The sequence below is a fragment of the Poeciliopsis prolifica genome, unplaced genomic scaffold (genome assembly GCF_027474105.1).
Source record: "Poeciliopsis prolifica strain line A6 unplaced genomic scaffold, Auburn_PproV2 SCAFFOLD131, whole genome shotgun sequence".
Lineage (NCBI taxonomy): Eukaryota > Metazoa > Chordata > Actinopteri > Cyprinodontiformes > Poeciliidae > Poeciliopsis > Poeciliopsis prolifica.
The window spans coordinates 142,805-160,781 of record NW_026562506.1 but is presented as its reverse complement, the minus strand read 5'-3'; the positions used below and the strand labels follow the sequence as shown (position 1 = coordinate 160,781).

At 40.0% G+C, this 17,977-nt stretch overlaps 1 protein-coding gene across 4 annotated transcripts in view; it reads left to right on the top strand.

Annotated features, from left to right (window-relative positions):
* The window catches only part of slc12a2 (solute carrier family 12 member 2), an 83,892-nt gene that overhangs the window by 36,083 nt on the left and 29,832 nt on the right, over positions 1 to 17,977 (top strand). For all 4 annotated transcript variants that reach the window (XM_055024859.1, XM_055024857.1, XM_055024858.1 and 1 more), the window contains exons 7-16: positions 113 to 221; positions 341 to 465; positions 1,475 to 1,559; positions 1,644 to 1,801; positions 2,407 to 2,514; positions 2,628 to 2,751; positions 3,588 to 3,689; positions 5,358 to 5,513; positions 6,077 to 6,176; positions 8,817 to 8,928. In XM_055024859.1, the coding sequence (XP_054880834.1) occupies positions 113 to 221; positions 341 to 465; positions 1,475 to 1,559; positions 1,644 to 1,801; positions 2,407 to 2,514; positions 2,628 to 2,751; positions 3,588 to 3,689; positions 5,358 to 5,513; positions 6,077 to 6,176; positions 8,817 to 8,928 (1,179 nt within the window). The remainder of the gene's footprint in view (positions 1 to 112; positions 222 to 340; positions 466 to 1,474; positions 1,560 to 1,643; positions 1,802 to 2,406; positions 2,515 to 2,627; positions 2,752 to 3,587; positions 3,690 to 5,357; positions 5,514 to 6,076; positions 6,177 to 8,816; positions 8,929 to 17,977) is intronic.

Genomic DNA, 17,977 nt, shown 5'->3' with positions numbered 1-17,977 from the left:
CTGACACCAACAGTATAGAAACACAAAGTTTCTGGAAAACTTTAATATCTCTGTAACCCTCTGATTTACATAGAATTCAAGAAATAACAATTCAGTCATTTGTTTTCTTTAGGCCCAGATCTTCCTGCTTGTTGTCCTTGTCACAGCTATTGTGAACTACTTTATCGGATCCTTCATTTCTTTGGAATCAAAGAAACCTTCAGGCTTCTTTGGATATGATGGTATGATGATCAGCCTGTGGCTCGAAGTTCTTTTTTTTTTTAACCACATTTAAATTTTTCATATTCCAGATATTTTACAGTGGTAAAAACAAGCTTCTTGCACTTGTCTTTCATTTCAGGTGAAATCATGTGGGAGAACATGGGACCAGACTTTCGAGAAGAGACATTCTTTTCTGTCTTTGCCATCTTCTTTCCCGCAGCCACTGGGATTCTGGCTGGTGCTAACATTTCTGGAGACCTTGCTGTAAGTCACCCGGCACACACACTGAGAAAGTGTCCATGTATCAATAAATCAATCAAGTTTATTTGCACAGCACTTTTCAGCAACAAGGCATTTCAAAGGGCTTTACATGATAAAAACACAAAGGTTTGAAAGACATCACTACAATTGAGAAAACCTCAAACATTTGACATTTTGTCAGGTGTCATTAATACACATCAAATATGTTGACCAGTGTTTCATTTATTATTATTATTCAAAAGCAACTCTAAACAAGTGGCTTTTAGACTTGATTTAAAGAAACTCAGTATTCTGGCTGTTTTGTAGTTTTCTGGAAGTTTTTTCCATATTTGTGGTGCGTAGAAGCTGAATGCTGCTTCTTCATATTCAAGTTTGGCAATTTGCATCTGATGAAAGATGTCATCAGTCATTGATAGACTGATACTTACACGTGAATCCAATCTTATCTATCTCAACAAATTTTTACAAATCAATTACTGTCCCCTTTTGCTCTCTTCTGTGAATGAGGTTTGACGGATAGACAGGTCCACCAGGTCATGTCTGCACATTTACAGTGAAGAGTAGTCAACACACTGTTGATAATGTTCTTGATATACTGAGCAACATTTCAGACAAAAAAAAATGTTATCAACAAAAATTGGAATTGACAGTTTCAGGCTTTTTAATGATTTTTAATGATTAGTAGTCAGCAATTGGTCAAATAACTGCCATCACTGCCTACCTACAACTTCTTGTTAATACAACAACAAGAAGATTCTTCAACATTATTTTTAACCTCAGTCTAAAATAATTGTGTCATTGTATAGCTATAAAACCTAATCATTAAAATGATTTAATCAAATTCCACATTGCAGTTTGTTTTTTAAGGTGCTGATCGGAATGAGCTTCCAAACAAAATTAGCAATTATTTACACAATCATTTCAATATTATTTGTCATCCTTGAGCAAACAGAGCTATGTCTGTTATAGCTTGGTCAATATTTGTAGGCTTTGTTGCATGTGTTTGTTGCAGGACCCACAAATGGCAATCCCCAGAGGAACACTACTTGCCATATTGATTACAGGCATTGTCTACTTGGGGGTCGCAGTTTCCACAGGTACGCTCTGCTCTCCTATTGGCAGTTTTCACCCCCTTTCTTTTGAGTGTACATGTTATGTGTGTTCTGCTTTTCTGACTTTAGGATCTTGCATTGTGAGAGATGCCAGTGGAAATTCAAATGACACAATCAGCACTCAGTTCACTACAAACTGCACTGGTGCTTCCTGCAAGTTTGGCTTTGACTTCTCGAGTTGCAAGACCCAAAAAAACTGCCAATATGGACTCCATTCTGACTTCCAGGTATGACGCAGCTTCAATGAAAGAACAATTTGTTAATTTGCTGAGAATAAGGTTAAACTCCAACCAAGCAATTCTCAAAGCATTGTAATGTCTTCATTCTGTGCAAAAAGAATCAGAGAACTTAATACAAACAGATACAAACAATGCTACCAAGTTGAACTTCCTGTTCTTTGTTTATGTGTGCTGGCAGGTCTATCCTTTTCCCTACTTGTTCAACTGGCCCACAAAACACTAACACTTCACAACAAACCCACACACATGCTCTGCTTAGCTATATCATGTAAATTACTTCATATCCTCAATCACATGGTCCTGTGATTGAGGACCATGTTGTTGGGAGAGATAAAGCATGAATTAAAATGGCAAATGTGTGAGATTGAAAAATTACTACATATAAAAATAAGTAACACCAAAAAATAAAGTTTTGAGGTTATGTCAAGCAAACGTTGCCACTCCCTCAACCAACCCAGATCTTCCTTTGAGTCTGGTTTCAGAATGAATGCACAGAAAGTCACACTTGACACATACAAATGGCAGCATGAATTTGCCACATATTTCCTTGATGGAAATGTCAGAAAGTTGACTTTGTTTCTGTATTGCTTCAGGTGATGAGCTTGGTTTCAGGTTTTTCTCCCATCATCTCAGCTGGAATCTTCTCTGCCACTTTGTCCTCTGCTCTGGCCTCTTTAGTGAGCGCGCCTAAAGTATTCCAAGTAAGAGTCAATCAATGCACCAGCATAACTAATACATTAGACTACTGGCAAGCTGTTTATCCCTCTTCACATATTAGTTCTAAGATATGAAATTGCATTGCTGTTTTTTGCAGGCTTTATGTAAAGACAACATCTATCCTTATATTGGAATATTTGCCAAAGGATACGGGAAGAACAATGAGCCTCTCCGAGGCTACATCCTGACCTTCGGCATCGCTCTGGCTTTCATCCTAATTGGTACACTGCTGTCTTTGCTTACTTTTGCAAATTTCATGCTAACTTGTACATCTGAAGTTTATGATAACCATATCTGAATAACAACAGCTTAAAAGCATAAAAACCTCATCAGGGGATTTTATACTTTCAAACTGTTATTATATCTCACTGGCATCTGAAATGGTTTTAAATGTAGTATGTTTATATTTTAATTTGTTTTATTTTTTTTTTATCTAGGAGTTGCATTTTAATCCCCATTAGGTTTTGGTTAGCAAAGCCTATGTGGCTTTAATTTGAATAACAATAGTTCTAAATTATGACACTTTTTTTGTGTCATCAACCGGGAATGTTGTAATGCTGTTTCACCAGTCTGCACAGATGATCAGTCTCTTGTCTGCCAGCTGTTCAGAATGCAGCAGCCAGACTTCTCACCATATCTTGTAAAAGTATTGGTATCACCCAGTGCACTGCATCCTAGTGGATTTTAGAATTTGGCATAAAAGTTCTTGGCCAGGTTCCTGATAATTCGTGTCAGCTTTTAACTAAACACAGTCTTTCGTTATATTTAGTTGTACATATCGGTGGAGCTTTGTTTTGCTGACTCTAACAATCTTTTTAACAAGTGTTTTCCCAGACTTGTTGTTGCTTCTTATGCTTGTTTCTATGACTTAACTGTCATTTATCTTGTACAGTGCTTTATGACTTTCCCCTCTAAAAAGAGGTTTTAACTTTTCTCTGGTATCTATTTTGTTTGAAAGTGTGATATCTTTAATGACCCATCATATTGTTGAGTAAGACAGTTGGAGAGGAAGTGGAGATAATCTCTTTCCTTAAGTTTCTGTTTCTTCTGCTTCCAGCTGAGTTAAACACAATTGCGCCAATTATCTCCAACTTTTTCCTGGCATCCTACGCCTTGATCAATTTCTCTGTGTTCCACGCATCCCTGGCCAACTCTCCAGGTAAGATCGAGGTGGAAAAAGTGAAAACCAGCATAAAACCATGTTAAGCTAACAATATCAGACAATATTGGAGGTTTTCTACGTGTTCTGTGATTGGCTTAAGTTAAGTTGTACTAAAATCTAAATGTGATGAAACATTATCAAGAATTAAAACAAGTGACTAGAGTATCAACTGATCCTAAGCAGAAGCATGCATTCCTGCTGTTGACTTGCAGCCTATAAGGACTGATGGTGATGATGACTATTACTGTGGAGTTTTTCCATAGATTTTATTATAGTCTCAAATGGGATGCTCCGATCAGGTTTTTTGCTTCTGATTCCGATCACCCACGAGGTTGATCTCTGCTTATCTTAAGCAAACGTTTGGTGTGAGAGTTCACGCCGAGTGGAGGTTGAGCGGTACTACGTCTGTGAAATATTACTACCAGTAGAGAGTAGTGGTGGTCCAACAGCAAGAGCAGAACCCAGGATCTTACACCACCAGCTTGAAGACTTAAATTATTTTTCGGGTTATTTGTTTAGCTTTCTGACTGTAATGCTCTTCCGGGTGAGTTGTGCGCTGCTTTACTTGCTATTTGACTGCTCTGGAGGTCTGTTTTCCAGCACTGAGCCTCGATAGAGCCACTCTGTCAAGTGCTTGTTTTATAAATGTCATATTAGACTCACTTTGTTCATGTCTTTAATGACCCATCATATTGTTGACGTGCTACACCCACGAGATAATTTTCTGCCGCAGCACGCAAACTTTCCCATTCATTCGGTTCCACGTGACAGAATTTATTGACATGCACTTGTGCAATGTGAAGGAAAGAGGAGATACAGGTTTAAAACAAAATATACAATATGAAAACAAACACAATGTCAAATCATATTTCTGACCAGAGCTCTGCTGTTATGTTTTGTCTTACCTACAAATAACTGCAGTTTTGAAATACATTGTTTGGAGTTGAACTCTTTAATTTGTTATTTAAAATACATGTTTTACTGCTGAGTAGATGCTATTTTATTAAGTTGTGCTCTTTCCTCCTTCTATACCAAATCCTGTGCAGACCAACAGGTACAGATTATTTATCTGTTTCTAATCTCTGCAGCAGATCATCTGGACCTAAATGGTACATGACTCGTTTAGACAGAATGGTTTGTCCTGCTTCTGGAACCACAAGCTAGAAATCCAGTTTTGTGTTCGGATTCCCCCCAGCTCCATGTCCCTCTGGGATCTGTAAACCTTTCATGGGGAAAAAGACAGATTCCGGTGTACCGTTTATGTCCTGTGGTTTGTGGACTTTCTGTAACAACACACAGCAGTTATATGCCATCACTAAAGTCCATCTAGCTTTTGTGTTCTTTGTGATCCTGTTAATAGCTGTTATAACCTTATAGTCCTGAGTCTAATAGTCTTCTAATTTTCATTGTTTAACCCAGGCATTTGTTGTCCATGCCCTTAACAGCTCTGTTTACTGTTTTAGAGACTAAGAGATTATACAGAGAACAACAGTGCCCCTACTTCTAATTCTAATTATTCTAATAGAATTTGTCTCTAGCTTGAAGAGAATTTGTGTCTTCATTATGTGGTTGTATTTTTTTTGCTGACTGCTTACTATCCCACAGCATCGTACAGCCATGGCCCAAACTTTCTCTTCTTGTGATAAATTATTGTTGCTGCTCCAGGCTGGCGTCCCAGCTTCAAATACTACAACATGTGGGTTTCGCTTGCTGGAGCCGTGCTGTGCTGTGTGGTGATGTTTGTCATCAACTGGGCGTCTGCTCTACTCACTAATGTCATTGTTATGGCTCTCTACATCTATGTGAGTCACAAAAAGCCAGGTGAGTTTTTGTTTTTGCAGATATGTTTTTTGCAGATGTGACAAATAATGTGACGTATTTCAGTAAAACTGTTCTGTGAATGCCATCCTCAGGACCTCTGCACTAAACTGCTTAAGATGTTTTTTTTTGTTAAATTTACATATAAACAATATTTAAATGTTCATAACAAGTGCCATCTGAATTTAGAGGCAGAATGTAATAGGATTGGATTTAAATTTAAATGTTTTTCTCCTTGGCTGTGGATCATAAGACCGAATTGGACCAGACTGTCCAGTGTTCCAGAAAATTTGTTCAGAATGTAGCTTTGATGTTGAAAAACCATAATTTGGAGAGGGAATAAATGTTTTCTCAGTAACATGAAGCACTAATCTGTACCCCGCTAAATACAAAGCTCAGAACACACGTGTATTCACCCAGTTTGACATGCAGCTACACACACAGAGTCGGCCTTTTCTCTGACTGTAGCGCTGTATGGGTCACATGGCCTTTAGCTTGGCGGACTGATCCATAAACACATTGACTAACTCCAGTGTGTTTTTGCCTGCGTGTGTCCGGCTTTGCAGATGTGAACTGGGGCTCGTCGACCCAGGCTCTAACCTACCAGCAGGCTCTGACTCATACACTGCACCTCAGTGCAGTGGAGGACCATGTCAAGAACTTCAGGTATTATAAAGGAGTTGCACTTACTATTCCTAAACATCTACAGTATTTTCAGAAGATTGGATGGTGCACTGATATGAAACTAGAACTAGAGATACTAGTTCTATTATATTCAAGAACAGTTTACTGTATGTCTTTATTAAAATGCATGTTAATATGCCAAATCTTTGCACTCTTTTTCACTTTAACCCTTTAAAAAAAACGTTCTGGCAAGAAATTTGCTGTACATAGTTCTTGATGAAAATAAGGCAATGTCGTTATAACAGAGTATGTAAACTTCAGGCAGAAAGATACCAGGCTGGGATTTGAACCCAAGACCTTTCACCATGTAGCATGTTAGATTAAGTTATGTTGTATAAGCTGCACAGTGGCGCAGTGGGTAGCACTGTTGCCTTGCAGCAAGAAGATCCTGGGTATGATTCCCGGCCAGGGTCTTTCTGCATGGAGTTTGCATGTTCTCCCTGTGCATGGTGGGTTCTCTCCGGGTACTCCAGCTTCCTCCCACAGTCCAAAAACATGACTGTCAGGTTAATTGGTCTTTCCAAATTCTCCCTGGGTGTGTGTGTGGATGGTTGGTTGTTAGTTTGTCTCTGTGTTGCCCTGCGACAGACTGGCGACCTGTCCAGGGTGTAACCTGACTCTCGCCCAGAATGCAGCTGGAGATAGGCACCAGCACCTCCCGACCCCGATAGGGAGAAGGGTGACCGGAAAATGGATGGATGGAAGTTATGTTGTGCTGCTAAGTTGCTTGTGATTAAAATTCATTGGTTTATTCAGATTGTTGGTTAAAAGTAAGCAATGCCTGCAATAAAATGAACTCTAAATAACTCAAGCTGACAGCAAAGGAGACAAAGCCTAGGTCACAGGATTGACCATTTCAATTTTGTTACAGATACTAAGTGAAATGTTCAATATCATTTTTGAGCCAACATTTTGTGAAGGAACAAAACTATGATTAATTACAATATTGCAAAAGGTTAGCTTCCTTAATTAGGGGAAAACCAATAAAAATAAGAATTAAATTATTGTTTTGAAAAATATTAAACCAAGAAAGTGTCACTTTCCTGTTTTGCAAAATGTCTTCACAGAAAACTTTGCCAAAAAACCCACTTAGTCTAAGTATTATCAGTCTGATACTGATGATCAGATGGGCATCAGTACGTTGACCAGAACTGTACCTTGGAAGCATCATAAACTAAGCTTAAGAATGGGTCACCATTGATGACAGTAAAATTCAGTGCAATCATCTGCTGCTCCTCTGCCAGCTCAAAAGGCAAGAGGGCAGGGCATGAAGTAAAGAGACTGGGAATGGGAGTTGAGCTCGGGACAACCTCTATGTAGGACGCCTGCTTTAACCATCGCGCCATGCTGCGCTCCTTTTCCAGTATTCTTTGCCGGAGTTTGCAGTACCCCTAGTTGGTAAACTACTTATATTTTAATACAATTCAAAGTAACAAACTCACCAAGGTCATCTTCTGAAAAAATCAGTTTTGTCACAATTGCGATAATCCACTTAAAAAGCTATTGGAGAATAAAGAATTGTCTAGTCAACGCCTAATTCAGTTATGTAGATATTTCTTTTAATCATAATTCCTTATATTCATTAAGTGCTTCCATTTGGCTGTCAATTTGATGTTGATGCAAATAAATTTTTACAACTGAGGAGCAAGTACAGAATCAATTAAAGTACAATGTGTTCAAAACAAACATAGATGTGGCACATTAAAAACCTTTTAAGTGTAGACAAAAGTCTGGTTCATGTGGATGTATTCAACAGCAGTGTTGTATAATTTGGGTCTTTCTGGAAACTTTGCTGAATATTTTCTTTCCTACAAGATTAGGGTAGGTTAACCCTCTCCAGGTAGGTGTTGCAGATTTGCAACAACTTAGACAGTCTTTTCAAGTAATTTGAGCCTGAGAGCATTAAGGTTTATTACTGTACCTACTTTTTGCTGCTATGATTGTGAGCCTCAGGCGTGGCCCCACCTTCATTTGTGAGATTGTTAGCCACATTAGACTCAAATGCCTTAACCTTAACAACTCTTGTGTGTAAATGATGTTGCAGTACTTCTCAGACCAATTTGCAGAAGAAATGGTTACTTTGGGGCAAACAAACTACTTTTTCTGCTGCTTTTTTTTTTTTTTTTTAAGAAATAGCAGTACTAGAAAAGTTAATGTACATGCTTGTCTTACTTATACCAATAAAGATCTAATATATTGTTAGTCCTGAAAGTTTGGGTGGACACAGCACAGTAACAGGGTTGTTTTTGTGGACTTATTGGTAACCATGTGGCACTGATTGTTCCCATGGTAGCACAAGCAAGGATTTAAAAGCACCTCATGGTGCTTTCAGAATTACTTTCATGTTCCTCTGAGCTGCTTGTCTTCCTTCTTTGCGTCTGATAAATCCCTTTGCTTGAACTATGTTCTTTGAAGTGTGCTACTCTACCCTTAATTTGTGTTAAGATTATCCCTGTGTGAAGGTCACAAAAAAGTCAGCAGATTTGAAAACTTCTAATCTCATAAATGATTAGAAGCACAAAAGATGACATCGTTTGTGCAGCACACCAAAATTAAAAATGCATTGTTGGCGTTGCATTGTTAACATTTTGTTAGCGTGGTTTGTTCTGTTTTCCTTTGAAGACCGCAGTGCTTGGTGATGACAGGGTATCCCAACTCTCGTCCTGCTCTCCTGGATCTTGTTCACACCTTTACAAAGAACGTCGGCCTTATGATCTGCGGCCATGTCCGCATGGTGAGTTCTGTTTTTTTCCTTTTTCATGTTCAAGATGAGCTGGGGAAAATTATTGACGATTGAAAACTGTACAGTTCAATAAAAGCTTGTGAACATACTTAAAGTTTTGGACGTATAATGGAAAGGGCTAATTGTCACTTTAACAATAATGACATCTATTAATGACCGAGCAGTTCCCAGACCTGCTTGGTCGTTGTACTCCTTCCACCAATATTCTCTCACCTTCACTGTGGATTGAACTCATAGCCGCTCTAAGCCATAAAATGGCAGCTTTTATTTTCACAGTAGTTTTAAGTGATTGAGGCTGTTTAAAGATTGTTGGTGACTCTTGATCTGTGGCCACACTCTGCTGCTAGTTGTGGTATCCTTGCTCCAAGTTTTCTGCTTGATCAAAGTTTCCTGCTGTTATGAATCTATCTGACATCTGATGCATGGGAAGTTTCAAGGTGAAATAATACAGCATCCTTGCAAAGAGCCTCAGAGAGAGCTTCACTCTACTCTTTTCACTTTACTATTTTTTTTCTTTTTCAATTTTGTTTTTATATAATCTTTAAAACTGTTTCTAAGCTAGTTTGGATCAAATCAAACCTTATAGTCAGCTCTGCTGTTCACTTACTTCCATGTGTAACATAAATCTCAGCAGTGTACCCTAGAGTTGGCCTGGAGTCTTTGTTAATGTTCTCGTGTTAACCAGATTTTTGTGAGCATGCAATCCGAGGGTGGTGCCAAAAACAGATGGAAAAAAATTAGGGGCCAATCCAAAGTAGAAGATGATTAAATACAAAGCTCCCTTTAAAACAGATGTATCAAATTCAAGGCCCGGGGGCCAAATCCAGCCCGCCGTAGCTTTTGATGTGGCCCTCTACAGTGTAGACTAAACACTAAATATTATATTATCAATCATATCAATGCAGTTTTTATCTGTTTACTGCAAATTTATATCAGTCAATCCATCCAGTTTCTTGAGAATTTAGTTGATGTATGATTATAATCCATGATTTATACAGCGAGTAAATAAAAAGTCGAATTTATTATTAGTCCCTGAAGGGACTGAAAAGAAGTTCAATAATATTATGTAATTTTAAGAATTCATTGACATATTAACAGTTTGTGAACAGTTTGTGAACATTCTGGGACAACCAGCCCTTTAAGAGCCTTCATGATCTTGATTTGGCCCAAAACGGAAAGAAGTTTGACACACCTGCTCTAAAAGCTTCACCACCCAAATCTTTGTCCTTGCTTCATTCATGTTATTCTACCTCTCAACCGTATGGACAAAGTTTGTTCTCATAGACATTTGTTCTCACCATGTGTTAAATAAGGGATTGATGGTCCCAGTCCCCTTTGACCTCTTATGTGAAGGAAACCAGACAATTCTGGCCCTTTCTGAATCTCTGTTCTGACTTGTGACTCGACCTTTAGACAGTTGCTTTCAACTTCCAACAGAAATCTAGATTTTTTTTGTCATTTGTTTGAAATGCTATATAATAAGATCTGGTGTAAACTTGTTGCCACTAGAGCTGCACTATCTACAGTGGAGATGGAAACGCCTTCATGTTTTAGTTTTCCACATTTCAGCAGTTTTGATTCAAGGGACAGCATTATTTCTGATCTCTCAGGGAATCCGAGGGAATAATTGATTAGGTGTGATGATGCAGCAGGGAAACTGTTACAACATCCAAGATAATGAGATCTCTGCAGGAAAAAACATAAGGGATCCATAATTGCAAAACAGTTGTTGTTTGCATGCTTAGCAAATCCCCTGCTGGCCATAAATGTTTCGCAACTGAAAAGTCTTGTTGAGTGGATGAATGCAGCCTCTGTGCAGTTCTCACTGGCAGCAGTCCTCTAGCTGTGGCCTCTTGTTTGCTCTCCTGCTTGGTTCTGTTGCTTCCATTAGGTATGAAAAGAAACTTGGCTCAAGTTAAATGGCATAAACATTCCCAGCTAATAGCATTACACTTTCTTGGCTGAAGAGCTGGATTGTTCACCCACTCTTCATTAAAAAAAAACCCAACAAATAACAAAGTCTAAATTAAGGCATAATTTTTTTTTACATTATCTCACATTCATTTGCAACATCCCATTAATTTTTTCATGAGCCATAACTTTGAGCTGAAGGGTAGATTAGGTCAGTATTTAACTAGAAAATTCCTGAAGAAATTTAATCGGGGCCTGCCAAAGTGTGCCTGTCGGTTTGGACCCAGCGTTCTGATGCTAAAAATTTGCATCAGTGCTCAGTTTAGATAAAATGTAGTGTATAGCCTGTGGAGAGTCACAAGCATGATTACTAAAATGGACTTGCAACATTCTGTATGTTAAAATTAGTGTATGAGCTAAAATGAGCCAAAATGCTAATGTTAGAGTAAATACTCTCAGTAGCATGTGGGGAATCACTAGCATGTTTGTAAATGCCTTACTCCATTCAGTATACTAAACATGGCTAATATGTAAGAAAAATAGTGAATATATTATTGAAGGTAAAAGGTTAATGCTAATGCTCTGCCTTGCACTATTGCCTAGAGCTAATGCAAATGCACTGTCTTGCGTAGCAGTAGTAACTGACAGTTCCGCCATGTTGAAGTTCTTACAAACAGCTCAGACCTCTTCTGTAGGCACCGAGTGTTCTGCCATGTTGCATTTCTAAACTTCAGTCATTGTAGTTCTAAAGAGGAGGTCAACTGTCATGTCAGAGTGATACACCGGGAGAGAGAGAATTGTAACTGTTTAAAGCGGTTAGTTTTTCTGAAAGGCCTGAGAGGAATATTCACGCTTTTATTTTGACATTTTCAGTAAGCTTAGTTTTAAATGGTCAAACTAATCCAAAGTGTCACAGTGGTTTTGTTAAAAAAAAAAATAAATAAATAAAACAATGCGCAAGACAGCAATGACCTGATGTAAAAATTGTCAAGTGTTTTATTTTGAAAATTTCATTAAGCCTAATTTAAAATTGCCATTGTGTGAAACAATGGTTAAAATCAATTATAAAATGCCGAAAACAGAAGTATTTCTAAAGGCCAGCTCTTTGCTGAGAGTTCTTCCATAGTTAGAACTACAGTGATGTATTTTTGTAGTCCTAATCAGCTGCTCTGCCCTGCTGTGTTCAGTTGTTATGATAATGGATCCTCTGCCAGCTGTGAGTCAGACTGGGGGAGACATAATGGGCTTTTTGCACCTGCCGCGCTGACGTCACAATCTCATGCGCAAATGCGGCTCTCTTTTTTCCGCTTTCAGTTACTATGACTGCTATAAAAGGCAGTCTACTTAAGACACAAATAAAATAATACTGTGCACTTTAAGTTTTCATGGATTTCAATTAAGAAGGCGGAGGCTTGTAAATATTTGTTGCTACCAGTTAAAGCTACAAGTTAAAGCTAACGCCGCACAACAAAGTTTGCAGCCTTCATCAGCTTCTTCAGCCTAAAAACGAAGGTAAAGGAGTCGTTCTGGTGAACTGCCAAGAAGCCACTCCCCTCTTGTTGCTTCTTTGTGCTCTGCCTGCTACAGATGAGAACCAGGTGGAGTCAATCTCCTGGCAATTGGAAAAGTATTTTAGGTGTGGCTGACCTCTCACTCTTGTTTGAGAGAGTGGCACAGCATGTGTGACAAACAGTGCTGATCACATGCAAGAAACAAACTGTGCAAATCTTTAAAAAACTGTGAAGGACAGCCGGTAAGCTCCTAATACTGTTTTACATGGACTTTAACTTTTGATTGTTTTCATGAGAAAAAAAAGAAATGTATATATATTTATATGCACTTGATGTTTATTAGTTAAAGCAGAACATATTGATAGAAAATGTTAATTTATTTGTTTAATTTCACTATGAAATGCTTAATATTTATTATGTTGTAGAATTAAATGATTTAAATCAGTGGAAATTTATTTTGAGTTTTCACAGTGTATTTGTCCTGTTGAGTTCACGATGTAATTTAGATGTTTCTGTTTCTTTTGAGGGTTTTCACCTGTATGATTGGAGCATCATATAAAAATAAATATAACTAAAATGAAGACTCCTTTAGTGAACGCCAGTTATATTTCACAAAAAAAGATAATCCTTTTCAAGTTGGGAATGCACAGTGAAATCAAACCAGGAGAAACTTGACACGTCCTGTATTATTTCCATTAAATTCAGCCTGAAAGAGCAAGTGTATGGGAACAAGAGCGCAGAGTCGGACAGCTGAGGAACTGACCCACCTGAATGCCTGCTGTAAACACCGTCCGATTGAGCCTACTCAATCTGAATGGAATAAGCTTCATTTTAAATGGCAACACTAATCCCATGTGTAACACTGGTTCAGTTAAGTCTGTTATATAATGCCCAAAAGAGTGAAAACCTGATATAAAAATTGTCAAGGCTTTTATTTTGAAATTTTCAATAAGCTCTACCTAGCCCAAAAATAAAGTAGGGCTAGGTAGCCCAACTACCTAGGTACTACCTCGCCCAATAATTGGCAAATCTCCATTTTCCTACAGCTAACTAAATGACCAAAACCCTGACTAACCTTAACCTAGTCTTCAGGCATTCCTCCAAGAGCCAAGGCACTTTAAGCACTAAGATACCACTGGCAATGAATGCTTTTACTCATTACCATCAGTAAATACACAGAGCCTGACTTTGAAGGACCAAGTGGGCCAACACAGTCTATGATCAAATGTTCAAAAGGTTTACCAACTGCAGGTATGGGGGAAAAGTGGAGCTGGTTTCAAGTTCTGATTATGTTTCCCAGTTAGCTGGCAAGTATGACAGGTTTTCACGAAAGAAGCGACATCTTTTTTTCAGCCGTGGCCAATAAAAATGACTTAAACTCGATTATAAGTTTTATTGACTCCTGAATGGCCAGGCAATTCTCCATGAGCAGTTTTCAAAACTAGGTTTCTAAACTTGCCTGGAACAACGACTTGATAAACTGGGCCAACAATATCCTGGTCACTGTAAGGCAGGGGTGTCAAACTCCAGTCCTCGAGGGCCACTGTCCTGCAGTTTTTCAATGTGCCACAGATACAAAACACAGGAATGAAATAGCTTAATTACCTCCTCCTTCTGTAGATAAGTTCTCCAGAGCCTTAATGACCTAATTATTCTATTCAGGTGTGGTACAGCAGAGGCACATCTAAAAGTTGCAGGACACCGTGCCTCAAGGACTGGATGTTGACACCCCTGTTGTAAGGCAACCATTTCCGTACCAAGAGATCTTCTTGTAGAAAATAACTACATGGCACTTTTGTGTCTTGTTCAGCTGCCTGGACTTGATCAAACAAAGCAGCTAAGGTTGTGTCCTCCTGCTGGGCTGCAATCAACTCACTGAGTGACAAAGGAACAGGAAGAGTTGGCAAACAGGAAGTTTTAGTAGAACTTCCTGTTCTACTAAAACGCAACCTCCTTTCAGCCAAAGAATGAGTGATGGCTCGAGTTACCACACAAGCTGGAAATGCTTCAGGAAAGTCTTGAGCACATGCATCTGACACAGTAACAGCTGGAGAAGCTCAGACCACTGAAGGGGGTGCAACATCTCGCCACACATATCCGCCTGCCAGATTGTTTTCTAAAATAAGAGACACATCTTCCACAGGCAAAGAAGTACGAACAGCTATAGTTACTTCTCCTTGTACCAGTTCTGACTGCAAGTAGATCTTATGAAGAGGCACAGAGAAAGTTTCCAACCCAATACCTCTTATCAAGACACTACAACCAGTATCAGATAATGGTGAAAATGGCAAAACAGATTCCAATATAAAAGATACAGATGCTCCAGTATCACACAGAATCTTCACAGCCACTTTATTTGAACCGCCACTCAACAAAACAAACCCATGTTTGATGAAAGGAGCATAGTCTTGTCTGACATCCTTCTCAAAAATCTTGGGATCTGCTTCAGTCAATTCTGAAAAAGACTTACAGTCAACAGGTGCAGCTAAAACAGTTGGTCTTACACTTTCAACTTCAGCTGGAGATATAAACTCCACTGAATGCAACTGTGATACACTGGCTAAAGCCACAGGTTTTCGACGATCTTATCTACTACCGGATTTAGGTTTTATATTCAGAGGACACTTATTTTTCCAGTGTCCCTTCTGGCGACAATAATTACAGAGTCTGCTTTAAATTTCACAGTAAGATCCAATCTAGTTTTATCAGAGAACCAGTCATGAAGGGATTCTTTAAAGCTATGGCCACTTTTCACATTATAATCCCTCACAGCTTTATGGGTCAGAATATACTCATAGCCTAAGACGACAGCTTTAGCAGCCGTTTTTACTTTTTGTTCATCTGGAATAATGTTCTTTAACTGTTCCAGTACCATCAAATCACAAAGTGATTCAAAATCCTCCACACCTTCAGCTAATAGCCAGCGATAAAATTGGGCGTTTAGTTCTCTGACCAGATCTGCATTTGTCTGTTTTTCAGCCTTCCTGCAGTTCCTAAACTGTTGTCTGTAATGTTCAGGAACCAGTTCATAAGCCTTCAAAACAGCTTCTTTGACAGATTTGTAAACCTTTCTACCAGCTGAAGTTAATGAAACATAAGCTTCTTGGGCCTTACCCACCAGCACACTTTGGAGCAATCTACATCACTCGAATCATTGTCCTCTGCTATGTCCTCAAACAGAGAGAAAAACACATTAGGATCTTGTTCATTAAATTTTGGTAACAGCTTCAACAACATATATATAAGCTGACTGGATAGCTCAATACATAAGGCATCAGTATATCACCCGAGAGGGCAGGGTTCGAATCCAGTCTGGGTCCTTAGGCAAGACCCTTCAAGCTACTGCCTACCTCATACCATGAGAGATACTAAGTTGCGTAACATGCCGGCTCAGACGTCGCCCGGCCAAACAAGGTCTGCGTCAGGTGTTGGGGAACCAGAGCACCTTGATGACAAATGGGCTACTGGAACAAGACGGAAATGGGCGAGAGATGAAAATGTGGATCTGTTGGAATGCTACTACTCAAGTAACCCTAGTGAGAGAGGTTACATGCAAAGACTGGGGAAGGAATGGTTACTTCGACATCCCCAGTCAACACTAAACGCTAAACAACTAGTAGCTCAGTGTTCCAACATCTGCAAACGGCAACTGCTATCACAACTACCGCAAAAGGGAGGAACAGTGGTTGATCTCTCTACGAGAGGACCACAGCAACCTCCCTGAGCAAGCCCCGGTAACCATCACTGTGACAGATGTTCAAGAAAGAGTCTCAGGCATGAAAAACTGGACAGCACCAGGGCCTGACATGATCCATGCCTACTGGCTAAAGAAACTCACTGCCCTCCATGAGCGACTAGCAGCCCAAATGAACCAGCTGCTACAAAGTGGGACTCACCCTGAATGGTTAACTGAAGGGCGGACAATCCTAAGGAAGGATCCATCAAAGGGTCCAGTCCCACCCAACTACCGACCAATAACCTGCCTCTCCACAACCTGGAAGCTCATGTCAGGCATCATAGCGGCCAAGATAAGCAAACACATGGATAAACACATGAGCACGGCACAGAAGGGTATCGGTGAGCCAAACACCAACTCCTCGTAGACCGCACAGTTGCCCGAGACTGCAAAACCCGACACACCAACCTGTGCATGGCTTGGATCGATTACAAGAAAGCCTATGACTCAATGCCGCATACTTGAATGCTTAGAGATGTATAACATCAACAGGATTCTGAGAGCCTTCATTGCAAACTCGATGAAGCTGTGGAAAACCACCCTTGAAGCCAACTGCAAACCACTTGCACAAGTGTCCATCAAATGTGGCATATACCAAGGAGATGCTCTGTCCCCGCTACTGTTCTGCATAGGCCTGAACCCCCTCAGCCAAATTATCAACAACTGGCTACGGATACCGACTCAAAAATGGGGCCAACATCAGTCACCTCCTCTACATGGATGACATCAAGCTGTATATGCCAAGAGTGAGCGAGACATCGACTCACTGATTCACACCACCAGGATCTACAGCACAGACATTGGGATGTCATTCGGACTAGAGAAGTGTGGTCGGCTGATCACAAAGAGGGGGAAGGTGATCCGCACAGAAGGAGTCTCACTCCCACAAGGAACAATAGCAGACATAGAGGACAGTTACAAGTACCTAGGTATACCACAAGCAAATGGTAACCTCGATGAGGCCACAAGGAAAGGAGCCACAGCTAAATACTTCCAACGAATAAGGCAAGTCCTGAGAAGCCAACTCAATGGCAAGAACAAAATCCGTGCGATAAACAGCTATGCCCTGCCAGTAATCAGATACCCTGCTGGAATAATTAGCTGGCCAAAGGAGGAGATAAAAGCCACAGATATTAAGACTAGAAAGCTACTAACCATGCATGGAAGGTTCGATCCCAAATTCAGCACCCTGAGACTCTACACGAGTCGCAAGGAAGGAGGCAGAGGACTAGTGAGTGTGAGAACCACTGTCCAGGACGAAACAACTAAGTGTTTCCAGCGTTTCCAGAAACATCTGTGCAGAATATGGACTGGAAACCCCAAGATCAAAGTGGGAAACCCCCCAAAGGTGGTGGAGAACGCCAGAGCTAAGATCCTGTGGGACTTCCAGATCCAGACAGACAAAATGGTAATGGCGAACCAACCAGACATTGTGGTAGATGTAGCAATACCAAGTGATTGCAACATCAGGAAAAAGGAGCACGAGAAACTGGAGAAATACCAGGGCCTCAAGGAAGAACTGGACCTTCCGGGCCCAGAGGGCCTGGAAGGTGAAGACCACAGTGGTGCCTGTGGTCATCGGGGCCCTCGGGGCAGTAACCCCCAAACTGGAGCAGTGGCTACAACAGATCCCAGGAACAACATCAGACATCTCAGTCCAGAAATGTGCAGTCCTTGGCACAGCCAAGATACTGCAGGACCCTCAAGCTCCCAGGCCTCTGGTAGAGGACCCGAGCTCAGAGGATAAGAACCACCCGCGGTGGGTGAGAAGGGAATTTATATATATATATATATATATATATATATATATATATATATAGACATATAGACATATATATAGTGAGGGGGCACGCAGCGGTGTGGGCTGCATTAATAGTAATAG